Raw genomic sequence first — 14134 nt, forward strand, 5'->3', positions numbered from 1 at the left:
TAAAGGATAGATAGAATTCATAGTCCCCTTGTTTCTTGTCCAGGACGTAAATCACTACACCTAGCAGACTATCATATTGCAGTACATTTCCCTGAACTACTTCTAAGAAACTATTACAAGTCCTAGTGTTGCAATAGGACAGGGATAAAACCAAGAACTAAGAAGAAATTCCCTGTCAGTGAGAACAATACATCAGTGGCATGGCTTGTCTCCCAGAAGTTGTGGTTACTTCATCACTGGAGGTTTTTAAGAAGAGACTGGACAGTCACTTGTCTGGAATGATAGTGTCTCCTGCTTGAGGAGAGGAGGGTTAGACTAGAAGACCTCCAAGTTTCCTTCTAGCTCTGTTATTCTGCTATTCTGAATTTCTATCTCTAAGCGATTCAGTCATAAAGCATAATGTCACGTGACCGCCTAGCTTAGTAATTCTGGCAGTCCTGATTGACAAATATTGTTAAATGCCTTCACTGTAACCATCCTAAATAAATTACTTCAGTACACACCCAACCTTGAATTTTAAACAGCGGTTGGAGGGAAAGGGTCCTTGCAGGCATCCAAAACAGAGATGGCAAGACACTATCAACAAAGATATGCAAGCTGTGGGAATACGCTAGGAAAAAGTTGGAGGGGAAAGGTGTCATTAAATCCATATATATGTTATTGATATACTTATACAAACAATGTACATTTATAGATTGCTTCAGATGTAGTGGCTTGAAATATAATTTTATTGAATTCAACGTCTGCTGAATGACAGACAGCAAAATCAAAGCATTCAGCAAACTCTAATCAAGTGCTTTTTTTAACAGACTTTTATCCAGAGTATTTCTGATGAAACACAGTCACTATGGATTGGGTTGATAGGAATGTTTCCGGCAAGACGGTGGATGTGGGTGGATGATTCCCCATTGAATGAAAAATTGTGAGTATTTCTTTCTAGACATAGTGAAATCCTGCAGTGGACAATTCCATTCACTAAATAACATGCAGCCTATTTCTGAATAAAAGTGAATAAAATCAGAAATAATCAATTCAACCGGGGTAACAATACATGCAAATGACACTTGTAAATAGCTAAAGGAAGTGACTTTATTGTTTTCTACTTAAGTTACAGAATCTCCCCAGCATCGTGGAACTTGGGGAAGGACAAGTGACAGGGTAAACTGAAACCAAACACCACTGTTTACAAGCACTAATGAGTTAAATAACAATTTGAGTAATGAAAACTCTGCATAAAAACAACCAAGCTAAGGCAACATCAAGGACCCCTCAGGTCAAGCTAAGCAGAGACAAGTGGAAGCGTTGGGAAACTGCCAGCTAGGTTGGAAGGAAAGGTCATGCTATCTATCCTATATTAGAATCCCCCAGTGAAGGGTCACCTCAGGTATCTCTTATTTGCTTTACTTGCTTTAAAATCTGGGCAGATGTTGTAATGGCTCTTTTCAAGGCCATAGATTGCATATCAGAGATAGTGACTGTCCTTTGCTCTAGTCTACAGTTCTCTCACCCCATTTGAAGGAAGTTCTCTGTTTTTTCCGTGTCTTTGATCTTGGAGCCTTTTGCCAATATTTGCAGCTTCCTCCCCCTTCGTGGACAGAATCCAGTTGGTAAATGTACCTTCCTGCAATATATAAAGTTGCTCTTTTCGTGATCATTTTTTTGTGAGCAGGGTAACGTACAGCCTGGTCATCTCTGAAGCTGCTTTCTTCTTTCAAATAACAGATAGTCCAGTTAAATCTGACAAGTGAGTAAATCTGCAGAATTTTTTTTAAAAAAACAGTTTTTTTTTTCCAGAGAATTAAAAGGTGATTTTTAGGAAAGGGAATAGCATTTTTTTGTTTTTGTTTTTTCTGGCTGGTTAATTCTATTTAGGCTAGTTAATTCTATTCCAGGCTAAACATAGGTAAATAAACAACAATTTATTCAACCATAATAGGAAACGCCTGCTAGAATTTGAGACACAGAGAAAAGAAAAGCAATGAGGAGAAAGCCCATACTGGGCTGCCATTTCTTTTAGATTCAGATATGTGCTTGCAAATTTCTACCATCTTTATCTAGCAATAAGACCTCTTAAAAATCAGTGGGAAATTCTTCTAGGTAGATGCTGATAGAATTGCACTTCCTAAAGCAACTGTGCAATTGTGCTGGATACGTCACGGGAGGTATTATTTCTACTTTGATTTGCTTTAATATTGCTGACTGTACGGCTGACAGTTTTGGCATCTGTCTTGCTCCTGGAGGACAAATAATGTTAGCCCTTCTTCAGGAAGCCTACAGAAATGCTTATGTTAGGCAGCCTAGAGTGCCTGCTGAGGAAAGCATGTGTGGATGGGAAAATATTAACATTAGGGCAGAGTTCCCCAACCTTTTTGGCTGCGGACCGCCAGGGGGGCGGTTAGAGGGGAACACACACATGCTGCTTGCATAAATGGGGATGTACACCAAGTTCCAGAATAGGATTCTGGAATGAGTTAGAAAGTTAGAACGCAAATAATATATACCAACACTGTATTGGGAACCCTGGAGAAGATCTACTAGCAATTCTGTGTAAAACTCTCCATTCGCTGAACAAGGGGATCTTTAATCAAGAGTTCTAGAAGGTTGGAGATACATCATGGAGAAGCGCAAAGTTGACTAAGTCATTACCTGCTCACCATTGGTGTCCTCAGGAAAAAAGGAGCACCACCATCACAACAATCATGAATCGGCATAAGGTGGGCTTATACAGTATTGGAATAATCTTATATTGGTTGTCATTTTTTCCAGGTCCACCGACTCGTCCTTCTGTTGCAATGCCTTGTCTGCTATGCCCATCTCTCTTGTGTTGCCTCCTCCTCCTCCCCTTTCCACTAGCCTCCAGTTCTGCTTCTAATGGAGACACAGTGGTCATAACCAGCAGTGGCCCTATTAAGGGCAAGCAGTTCCTGTCTGGCCTTGGATCTGTGACAGCCTATCTAGGCATTCCTTATGCTGAGCCTCCCCTGGGGAAGTTGCGTTTCCAGAAACCCCTTCCACATCAGCCATGGAAGCAACCATTGGAAGCCACCAGCTTTGGCAATGCCTGTCCTCAATTTATTTTCCGGGATGTCCCTGAAGCAGAGATATGGTCTCCTAAAACACCACTGTCAGAAGACTGCCTTTCGCTCAACATCTGGGTGCCACACCCACAACCTTCTGCCCCAGTGCCTGTTTTGGTCTGGATACATGGAGGAGGATATTTCATGGGCACGTCTTCTCTGGAGTTGTTCAATGGGGCATCCTTAGCTGCCACTGAGAATGTCATTGTGGTCACCATCAATTATCGCTTGGGAGCCTTAGGCTTCCTTTACTTTCCACCAGCTGCCCCAGGGAACCTAGGCTTATTGGACCAACAGCTGGCCCTGAAGTGGGTAAAAGAGAATGCAGCTGCCTTTGGGGGAGATCCTTCTCGGGTGACCATTTTTGGCCACAGTGCTGGAGGAGCTTCTGTGAATTTCCATCTCCTCGCACCAAAAAGCCAGGACCTTTTTGCCCAAGCGGTGATACAGAGTGGAACGGCCAATGCCTTCTGGGCTTGGAGGTCTCCTGAGGAAACCAAACATTTATCGCTGAAATTCATTCATCTGCTAGGTTGCTCCGAGGACAATAATATCAGCATAGGGCACTGTCTGCAAACAAAAAATGTTTCTGAATTTATTCAGCATGAAATAGCTCTGTTCTTGAAAGGTGGCATCCTTCTGAATTTTCCCTTCAGGCCAACCACAGATGGGGACTTTTTATTTGGAGAACCAGAAAAGCTCATGGAGGAGGGGCAAATTCAAGTCAAACCTGTCCTCATGGGTGAAACCTCTGATGAAGCAGCCACATTTGTCCATTATGTTTTCTCTAATGTCACCCACAATCTCATCAGTCAGGAGCAGCTTCTGAAAGGGATACAGCTGTTGGTGCCAAATGCAACTGAAGATGTGGTTCAGAGTATAGCACTGAGGTACAGTGAAGGGAATCACGGTCCAGCAAAATACCGCTCCGCTCTGTCCCACTTCTATACAGATTGGGTCATTGCATGCCCATTCATTGAAGCTGCAGGAAATATCAGGAAAACGGGGAGTCCTGTATATGCCTATTTATTCGCACATCGCCTTTCATGGTCAATTTGGCCTGAATGGATTGGGGCATCCCACGGTGCTGAGGTTCCTTATGTTTTTGGGACCCTTGAATCAGTGATGCCTGTCAATCAAACATACACAGAGGCTGAAGCCAGACTGAGCCGTAAGGTGATGCACTACTGGGCAGAATTTGCCAGAACTGGGTAAGTGGTTCACTTTATTTCTATCAATTTGTATTTTAAATCCAAAGAAAGCCCCCCCACACACATTCAACAAATGCATTTTAAACCTAAAATAATGCAGCCATAAAGTAATGCACTCTACTCCTTTGCCTATGTTTACAGGTTGTGTTAATACATGTAGTTTAGAGATGGTATTCAGCAGGTTCTGACAAGTTCTGGAGAACTGGTAGCAGAAATTTTGAGTAGTTCGGAGAACTGGCAAATGCCACCTCTGACTGGAGATTTTACAGTATCCTTCCCCTGCCACGCCCACCAAGCCATGCCCACAGAACCAGTAGTAAAAAAAATTGAATCCCACCACTGATGTAGTTCATGATTTACGACCACAGTTGGGACTAGAATTTCTGTTGCTAAGCACGACGGTTGTTAAGCGAATGATGCCCAATTTTAAAATCTTTCTTACTGCAGTTATTAAGCATCACTGCAATTTTAAAATACAATATATGATTATGTGAATCCAGCTTCCTCCCTAACTTTGGCTTGTTAAAAATCAGCTGGAAAGGTTGCAAATGGTGATCATGTGATCCCGGGACATTGCAGCCATTGTAAATACATGCCAGTTGCCAACCAGCCAAATTTTGATCACGTGACCGTGAGGATGCTAGAATAGTTGTAAGTGCAAGGACCAGTTGTAAGTCACTTTTTTTCAGTGCCATTGTAACCTTGAATTGATGTTAAATGAATAGTTGTAAGTCAAGGACTACGAGTACTAGAAACAGCCCTGGAATTTTTAAGGATTCTTAATAATATCACTTACAGATAATTGTTCTTTTGTGAGTTCAGTGGTATCACACATATTCCAGGGTACATTATTTCTCCAAGTGGAATAAAGAAGGCAAAAGGAAGAAAGGAAACAGGGTGTTACTGTACCATTAAGAGAACAAGCAAAGGCTTGCAAGGGAATGAGTAGTAAAGGGGAAAATCACAAGATGGAGGGTGCCAGGGTGTGTGGAATGGGGGAATGGATTGGGACTGGCAGATCCAAGAGTCTACGGGGAGCTGACCTGGGTTTGGATCAGCAAGGAGGAGACATAAGAGATTTCACCAAGCCAAACTCCACCCCTCCTTCAAAGTCCCCAAGTTTGGTTGTAGTTTCTCAAGTCAAAACCAGTCTCTTTGGAAAAGAGCTCCATCAGAATAACAGAATTGGAAGGGACTTTGGAGGTCTTCTAGTCTACTCCTCTGCTCAAGCAGGAGACCCTATTCCATTCTGGACAAGTGGTTGCCCAATCTCTTCTTAAAAACCTCCAGCAATGACACGCATAACTTCTGAAGGCAAGCTGTTCCATTGATCAATTGTTCTCACTGTCAGGAAATTTATCCTTATTTCTAGGTTGGCTCTCTCCTTGATTAGTTTCCATCCATGTCCTTTTCTTCCTCCTTAGGAATCCCACTGGGTTAGCAGCCACCAAGGATGAGTGGCTACTCTATAATGCCACAGAGCGCAATTTCTTCCTTCTTAATACTGAGCCATTCCAGGAAAGGGTGAAAGAGCACTGCGGTTTTTTAAAGAGCCTTTTTTCAAAGGATGAAGAGCCACGTAAGTTCATCTATTAGTTCTGCCTTTGGAAGGGAGTAATGGTTGATGAAAAAGCTGTTTTTAAAAATCATTTATATATCAAATATAGAGATCGCCCATCTCATTCATAGCGCAATTTCTAAAAATTGCTTTTATTGCAGTCTTTGCTGAAACATACGCATTTGATTTTGTACTGGGCAATTTTGTAATGCTAGTGATACATTTTGTAGAGCAAGCATATTTCATGACGTCCCAAGAGTTGGGTCTGTAGTAAGTCTTAGTTGCTCACATAAAGATAACAACAACAATAACGAATCCCAAAACACCTGGATCACCCCTTGACCACCATCGGCATTGACAAAATCCCTCTCAGTCAATTGCAAAAGGCAGCTTTACTTGGAATAGCTTACATCCTGCAGTAATAACTTTAACACCCTCAAAACATATCTGTCCATCCAGCTTTTTGTGAAAGAATGGGTAGGTGGACAAAAAAAGTCAAATCCAGTCTAAACATCTGGCTGACTGTGATGAACAATAATGTTTTGATATATATTTCATAAATATATATTATGCCATGAATCATGGAATCCTCAGAATCCTACTTCTAGATTCAGATTCTTCAGTGATAAGATGTACACCTTATCTTGATATTTCATTTTTCTTTGTTCTGCAGAAAAGTCCGAAGGTGATCCTGTTTCAGCAGACTAGGAAGAAGACAGGAGGTAAGAATCCAGTGCTTGGTTGTAGTAATGGCTGTCAATTGGGATCAAGTTGGATGATTCCAGAAGGGGGCTAGACTTGTTTCTAAATAGCAATTTCACATCGGCATTCCAAACCTGTATTTTTAAGTAGCACTTTTGTGGCTCAGCTTTGCTGTGTGGAGTGGAAGCTCTCCAAGCTGATGCCAATGGCTTTTATGGAAGAGGAACCTGGAGGAACCTCAAGATCTCAGCATAAACAAATATAGATCTTGGGCATAGGGTAGGAATGAATGAGCCACGAAGAGTAACTTACAGAGAAGATTATGCAGTGCTGAGAAAGAGAAAGCATGAGAATGAAACTCAGCCTGTGGGAGAAATCAGTTTTCAGATAAATAGGACAATTTAATAGACAAATGGAGAGATTGGGAATGTCTCCTTGTAGCCCAGTGATAAATGTTATCAAAACATTCCCATAAGTACACCTGAATCTCAAGATGCAAATGTTTCTTCTAACAAAGGCCATTGTCCTCTCTAGATGATACAAGAGCAGGAAGATTGAGATCAGTTATGTTATTAATTACCAATGTGTATGCATGCATATAAATCCCCCTCCATTTTGAAACGTATAAATATGAGTGAATCTGTCAAGTCTGCCACTGTAATGGCTTCAATCTACTTCGCTTCGCTGACATCCTGACGTAAAATGAGGGGAGGGGGAGAATGGGGACGTAGGGAAGGGGGATGACAGAATGACAGAAACCAGAGGTGTCAATCTGGAACAGACCGGCTGATCCAACAATATGAGCATGAGAATGAAATGCAAAACTCCACCAAAGTGGCGCCAAACCTTAAAGCTGTTACCAAAACTCCTGATATTATTGGGCTCTTAAAATTGGTCAAGATGAGAGGACCTGGGAGAAGGGGGAAAGGAAGGCTTTGAGTGGGAATACTCAGATTTAGCTTTTCTTGCGCTGTAACCACTTGACTTTAGCAAAAGTATACCTTTTGCTACAAATGGATTTGAGGGTCTTTCCTAAACATCCAAGCTGGGAGAAGCTTGACAGCATCCTTTTCTCCAGGGGTGGGATTCTACCAGTTCGCACCTATTCGCTAGAACCGGTTGTTAACATTCTAAGCAGTTCGGAGAACCGGTTGTTAGAAGAAATTACTGGCCTAATCCTGTAAGGAAGGCAGGAAGGAAACATTCTGGAGTTGCTTACAGAAACTGCCTCTCCATTAACCCTTATTGCATTCTTGGCAGGACTAGACCTCCTGTCTCAGGAACGTCTCTGGAGTTTTTTTCCCCTCCTTTGCTGGTACTTTGCTTGTGTGGAGTGACCAATCAAAGTTACAATGGCACTGAAAAAAGTGACTTATGACCATTTTTCACACTTACGACTGTTGCAGCATCCCCACAGTCATAAGAGGCCAGGCGAGGAGATGCGTGCCTCGATGTGAGTTATATTGAGTTGGCCACACCCAGCCAATAACATGACCACCAAGCCATGTCCACCCAGTCACATGGCCACCAGGCCACATCCGCCACCTAAGCCAGGCCCACAGAACCGGTTGTTAAAAAATTTGAATCCCACCCCTGCTTTTCTCCCACTATTTTCTGAAGGGAATTTCTCCAATGCACACTGATAACAGTAAACACTGCAGCGAGCCTTAATTAGTACTCTGGGTCCTGCATTTGGATTCCATAAATTCCACCATGTTTAATATAAGGAGAACACAGAGCACCTTAGATGGACTTTTAAGGTTAAGATTAAGGCACCAGACTAGACATCAGGAGGCTGTGAGTTCTAATCCTGCCTTAGCCATGAAAGCCAGAAAGGTAGGATTAGAACTCACAGTCTGATAACGTTTAGCCTGGTGCCTTAATCTCAAAAATCAATCTAAGATGCTGTGTATTCCCCTTACACTAAATAGGCTGATTTTAGACTAGTCACTCTCTCTCAGCCCAACTCATCTCATAGGGTTGTTGTTTTCGGGAAAATAAGAGGAGGAAGGAATGTAGAGTATGTTCTCCATCTTGGGTTATTTGCAAAAATAATAATGGCAAGACACATATAATAAACAAAAATAAATAAAATTCTCTTATTCTACCTTACTACAGAGAAGAGCATCCTGGAATCTCTGCTTTGCCTGTGTCTTGAACTGGCCTAGTATGAAGGGCTGCCTGCTACATAGGTTGGACCTCTTTGAAAATGGTGCCCACATCTTAAAGGCACCATTTGAAAATCTACCTACAGTTTTGTTGGCTTCACAATAGTGCTTCTGTGTTTATTTCTCTCAGGAACCAAGACTTTTCCTTAAAGCTTGAGGAAATGATGACAAGCTGCATCAGAGAACTTTCCAGAAGCATCTATTCTCCTTTCAGGGACTGACTGGTGGGAACTTGGAAGACAAATAAGGAGACAACTTAAACCCACGTAACTTTTGCTGTAAAAATAATAAACTGCTAGGAGTAATTTGTTACATCTTGATTTGAGACAAGCTTCTAATTAATCCCCCTGCCTCAAAAAGAACTTCTTAATACTGTCTGAATTCTTTGGATAGAAAATCCCTTTATTTTCACAATGTCAGACTTGACACAAGATGGAAAAACAAATAAAGGAAACAGGAATTCTGCCAAATTTTACTATAACCTAATGACTCATATCTTTTTCATAGGGCTGAGCTCCTTAAATCTAATAAATCGGCAGGTTTGGTATTCTGGGTATCAAAATTATTTTAATATGTCCTGATATGGAGAAACCAGTTTAGGCAGGATGCTTACATTGGGACATGATCCGTTTAATTAGAGATGTTTTCTTGTGTGCTATAAAAACAATTTCAATCTCAAATACTAGTAGTTACTGGAATCCATGTGTCTTGGTTTGGAAAGATAGGTCCACCTGTTGCCCAACCAGCAGAAATTCATAGCATTAAGCGTTGGACTTTTCAAAGTTTTCCCCTTAGCAACTATCTACTGAAACCATCTCCGTTACTTTCCCATATCCCAAACTCCCAATGTTTCTCCACACACATCATACACACACTGCACTCAAACCTCACCACACACACCACACTCACACCTCACCACACTATACCCACTATACTATGCACACCACACTACACCACACAAAAATCTCACCATACAACCACACACCATACCACATCATACCATACCATACTATACTATACTGGATTAATCTGTAGACTCTACTATACTGGGGTTAGGAACCACGGTGGCATAGTGGTTAGAATGCAGTACTGCAGGCTAATTCTGCTGACTGCTGGCTGCCAACTGTGGTGGTCTCCCATGGAAAGAATGAGACACAAGCTGTGTACTGGGATGGGAGTCTAGAGCAAATTCCAGTGCTCCCTTTTATTGAGATTTTAGTACATAGTAAGCATAATCACAATGTGGATTACAATAATTAGATATAGTACACAGACTTGTTTACAGTTGTCTGAGCTGCTTAATTGTTTCTAGTGTTTGCTTTTAATTTCCTTGCTTTATCTCAGTGACCTTTAGGCAGACATGTATGTATAAGGTCTTAGACTAATCATTACCCAATACCCAAGTCAAAGTTTATTCCCACATCTCCCCTGTTTTAGTTTTTTGATGATCGCGGATGCCTCGGTAGCTTTTCGCCATCTGTAACAGCAGTTCTCCTTCCGTAGGCTTCACCCGACACATTCCTAAAAGTCCAGGGAGACATTGGATAATACAGCATGCACAAAGAGAAAGTATAAAAAGCAATATCATTCCAACAATTAGGTGACGAATCCATGAACCATTTGGCAACCAGGACCAAAGTGCAGACCACACGTCCAGTCCCTCACCCTCCGATTGTAATGGATTCTCCTTCAGGGTTTGTTCAATATGCTGTATAGTAGCTGTAACGTTTGGAGAATAATCAGAGATATACATGCAACAATGCGTATGAATCACAGTGCAAACTCCCCCTTGCGCAGCCAGAATAGTATCCACCGCATATCTGGTTTACAGGACAAAGTCAAGAATTTTGCCTTGCTCTTCTTCAAGCAGCCTTAGCGTTTTAATGGTGTCTTTAAACATAGTAACTGTCCAATTGTTTAAGCAATCTTTTTTCCTAAGCCCCTTGGTAGGAAAGTTCTGGAGGTCCCCAAAAATTTGAAGGGTAGGCCCTTTACGGGGCCCAGCACTCCCCCAGGCCCCAAAAGCAAGGGGATAGCCGGCTCGTGGGGCCGCGGCATAAAAAGGATTAAGGCAGAGGGTTTTGTTTTCATGTCTTCGACCGATCAGCCGTTTGTCACGAGTCCAAGAGCTCCGCTCATTGGGTACCCCCTTGATGTATAAGGTATTTATGTTACTTGTAGTCCAACTGCTAGACCACATCCCCGAACAACCATAGCATTGTCCCTTATACCAGTCACCTTCGGCCAGAGGTACTGCCACCATTGGAAGCCCTGATGTTTTGTGAGTTGGCATGTGCATACATACCCAACAATCAGTTTTATTATGAAGGTTTGCTAGCTTCTCCATGTCCTGGATCAACGTGTTTCTTTTCCATTCCCCCAAATCCATCCCTTGCCCCTTTGGCTGATGATAAGGATGCACACAGCGAGCAGGAACCCAAACAACTGTCCCCTCATCTTCAACAGCAGCGTATCCTCGGCCCTAAGTTATCAGCGGGACAGATCCTCTCCACGTTGGATCTGGTAGTTTCCTATACCGAACTTTCGGTCTTGGCATACCTGCAGAAGGGGAGGAAGCAAAATGCCTACTGGCTGCCGTAGCAGCGGGAGATCCTGTCATGTTTAAAAAAATTAAAGTGTATAATGTAATATTAAGAATGTTTTGTATGTAAGGCAAGCCATATCCATCCACTTCCCCCGTTTTTGTTTTTATGTGAAGGAGTGTTATACGGACTAGAAGTTGGCTCAATGTGTCCTAATTGTAGCTGCTCAGCTACCAATTGATGTAAAGTTATAAGCTCTTCTTTTGGAAGTGGCCATTGGTCAATCCAGACTGGCTGAAAGGTTAACAATTGTAATTTTTCCATTATCCAATAACAATTTTTGTCCGGAACTGTGACAGTAAATCTCTACCCCACAAGTTTATGTGCAGGGGCAACACAAGAGGTTGAATCCTTGCAGTCTCGCCAGTTTCTCTATGCAATGCCTTCAACCAATGTACACTACTTCTTGCAAACTGCATACCACCCACCCCACGAACAGCCGGAGAGTCCTCAAGCACCCATTCATTTGGCCATTCCTTTTGTCGTATCACAGAGACATCTGCTCCGGAAACTATAAGGCCAGAAAATGATTTTTCCTGAATTTCAATTGTCATTTTAGGTTGGTCTGTAGTCAAATTTTTTGTCAGCTAGCAATTCTGCAGCAACTGGAGAACTGGCCATTTCAGTGGACCCAAAACCGCCAGTTCGTGGGATCCCAATTAAAGGATTCATAGGAATGTATGGAAGCAATAATAATTGTGCAATAGAGTAACCGGCCATTAATGATGTAGGAGTATCAGTGTATAATTGTACCTTAATAACCCCTTTATAATCTTGATCAATAACCCCTGGAATAACAAAGAACCCTTTTTTTGATGCAGAAGACCTGGGAAGTACCAATCCCACTGTTTTTTCTGGCAGTGGCCCATACAAATGAGTGTCCTCAATGTACACTTGATTAGGAAAAGTCACATCAATTGAGTTCAGCATTTTTAAACTCAAACCTGCACTCCCAGTAATTGCAGGCAACGCTTTTGTGACAGCTTGGGAGCGGGGCTAGCTGCACGCCCCAAATTTAGTTTCCCGAATTTTGATTTTGATCAGAGCGACATTGATTTGCCCAATGAAACCCTTTTTTGCATTTTGGACAGACCGACTTCGGGCGAACGTCCTTAATTTTGTTTTTGTTAAATGCCATCCCCCCTTCCAGGGGCTCGGCATTGGGCTTTAAAATGGCCAGGCTTCCCACAATTAAAACAATTCCCTGTAGGTTTCATCCCTTTTTGTAATGCCATAGCCAAAGTCTCCATGTTGTAAGCCTGAGAACCCACCACTGCACATGCCTTTAACAGATCAGCCAGAGTAACCTCACCTCTAGCCACCAAAGGCTGTAAGATACGCTTGCAGTCAGCGTTTGCATTTTCAACTGCCAATTTCAGCAAAAGTTCCTTTGCTGCTTCCTCATTAGAGATTTGCTGGGTAATTGCCAATTGTAGCCTTTCCACAAAATCGTTATAAGACTCAGATGCTGTTTGTTTAATTTGAGAAAAAGACCGTGCCGGGGTTCCCACATCCTGGATGCGGGACAACGCCCCAAGGACAGCTGCCATGACCATGGGAAATACGTGATCAGGCAAATTAGCAGCTTGATCAGCAGTGGATTCAAACAAGCCTGCCCCATAGATTTGGTCTGGCGTATACAGCCCCCCCGAATTCCTTCCCCTAGTGACAGCTTCCCTTTGATATTCTGAATCAAAAACCACATACTGAGTAGAACTCAATATCATTCTCATTAAATCTTTCCAGTCACTAGGAATCATGCGTGAGGTAGCCAAACTTGTCAGGAGACCCTTTGTAAAGGGACTTTGAATACCATAATCTTTAACTGCTTTCTTAATTTCCCTAAGTACTGCCAAAGGAATCGGAACTCATTCAGCCTGCATGTTGCCTTGAGCGTCCACTTGCCTATTAACTGGAAACAAATTCATCTGGGGAATCTCATCAGGCTCTAATTTCCCTCATTGAAAGCCTGATGCATCATTGCTTGAACTTTTCCCATTTTTGGTTGGATTTTATCATCCACTGGAGTAGGCGCTGTTGGGGGTGAGGAAACATACTCCAGTTTTGGGGTTGGTGGATGCAACACAACTCCTTTATAAGGAGGAGGTTCTACTAAAGTTTTTAAAAGAGGTTGTTGCTGGGTCTCTAAAGCAGTCATAACAACCTTCCAATATATCAAAATTTCAGCTGTTGCCCGTGGCTCTTCATGAAGGATAGTTCCAATTCTCCTCCACGTGTCTAACTTTAAAGAGCGTCTCTCTGAATACCAGGGGCATTGCTGCCAGACCTCTTGCAGCAGCTGTTTCACATTACCTTTTGAAAGAACTATTTGCTCCCCCCCAGAGGGTTTAAAGATTAAGAAATTTGTCCTGACTAACTTCAGCAGCTCACTAACATGCCGTTCCTGTGGCTGAGAAAGTTTTCCCCCCATGTTCCCTGAAAAATCCTATTGTCCAGCAATAGTTAAGTATGTACTTTACCTATTTCAGGCGAGGAAACACGGAGGTCCGGACACGTACCACCTGCAGTGGATCACGTCGGGGTCACCACTTGTGGTGGTCTCCCATGGAAAGAATGAGACACAAGCGTGTGTACTTGGGATGGGAGTCCAGAATAAACACCAGTGCTTCCTTTTATTGAGATTTAGTACTTAGTAAGCAAAATTACATTGTGGATTACAAGTTACATTGTGGATTACAATAATTAGAAATAGTACACAGACTTGTTTACAGTTGTCTGAGCTGCTTAATTGTTTCTGGTGTTTGCTTTTAATTTCCTTGCATTATCTCAGTGACCTTTAAGCAGACATGTATGT

The 14134-nt window shown here is 42.3% G+C and overlaps 1 protein-coding gene and 1 long non-coding RNA gene across 4 annotated transcripts; one reads left to right on the plus strand and one right to left on the minus strand.

The window, feature by feature from the left end:
• The first annotated feature begins 1457 nt into the window (after window positions 1-1457).
• LOC113432100 (acetylcholinesterase-like) lies at window positions 1458-9197 on the plus strand. 3 transcript variants are annotated; one of them, XM_087953686.1, is made up of 5 exons: window positions 1458-1744; window positions 2767-4288; window positions 5713-5867; window positions 6520-6568; window positions 8667-9197. In XM_087953686.1, the coding sequence occupies exons 2-4, from the start codon at window positions 2793-2795 to the stop codon at window positions 6552-6554; spliced, it is 1686 nt and encodes a 561-aa protein (XP_087809812.1). In that variant the 5' UTR covers window positions 1458-1744; window positions 2767-2792; the 3' UTR covers window positions 6555-6568; window positions 8667-9197. The 3 variants fall into 3 exon arrangements, with proteins under 3 accessions (XP_087809812.1, XP_087809811.1, XP_087809813.1); XM_087953685.1 differs by having other exon boundaries at window positions 1500-1744; window positions 8847-9197; XM_087953687.1 differs by having other exon boundaries at window positions 1622-1903.
• Window positions 9198-9887: 690 nt separating this feature from the next.
• On the minus strand, window positions 9888-11429 carry LOC148131883 (uncharacterized). Its single transcript, XR_015747200.1, has 2 exons — window positions 11022-11429; window positions 9888-10237 (listed from the first exon to the last, which is right to left on the minus strand). It is a non-coding gene; the product is annotated as an uncharacterized LOC148131883 (long non-coding RNA).
• Between the last annotated feature and the right edge of the window lie 2705 nt (window positions 11430-14134).

The sequence above is a fragment of the Notechis scutatus genome, chromosome 2 (assembly GCF_049901735.1).
Source record: "Notechis scutatus isolate UNSWTSFEM ecotype Mainland chromosome 2, rNotScu1.2, whole genome shotgun sequence".
Taxonomy (NCBI): domain Eukaryota; kingdom Metazoa; phylum Chordata; class Lepidosauria; order Squamata; family Elapidae; genus Notechis; species Notechis scutatus.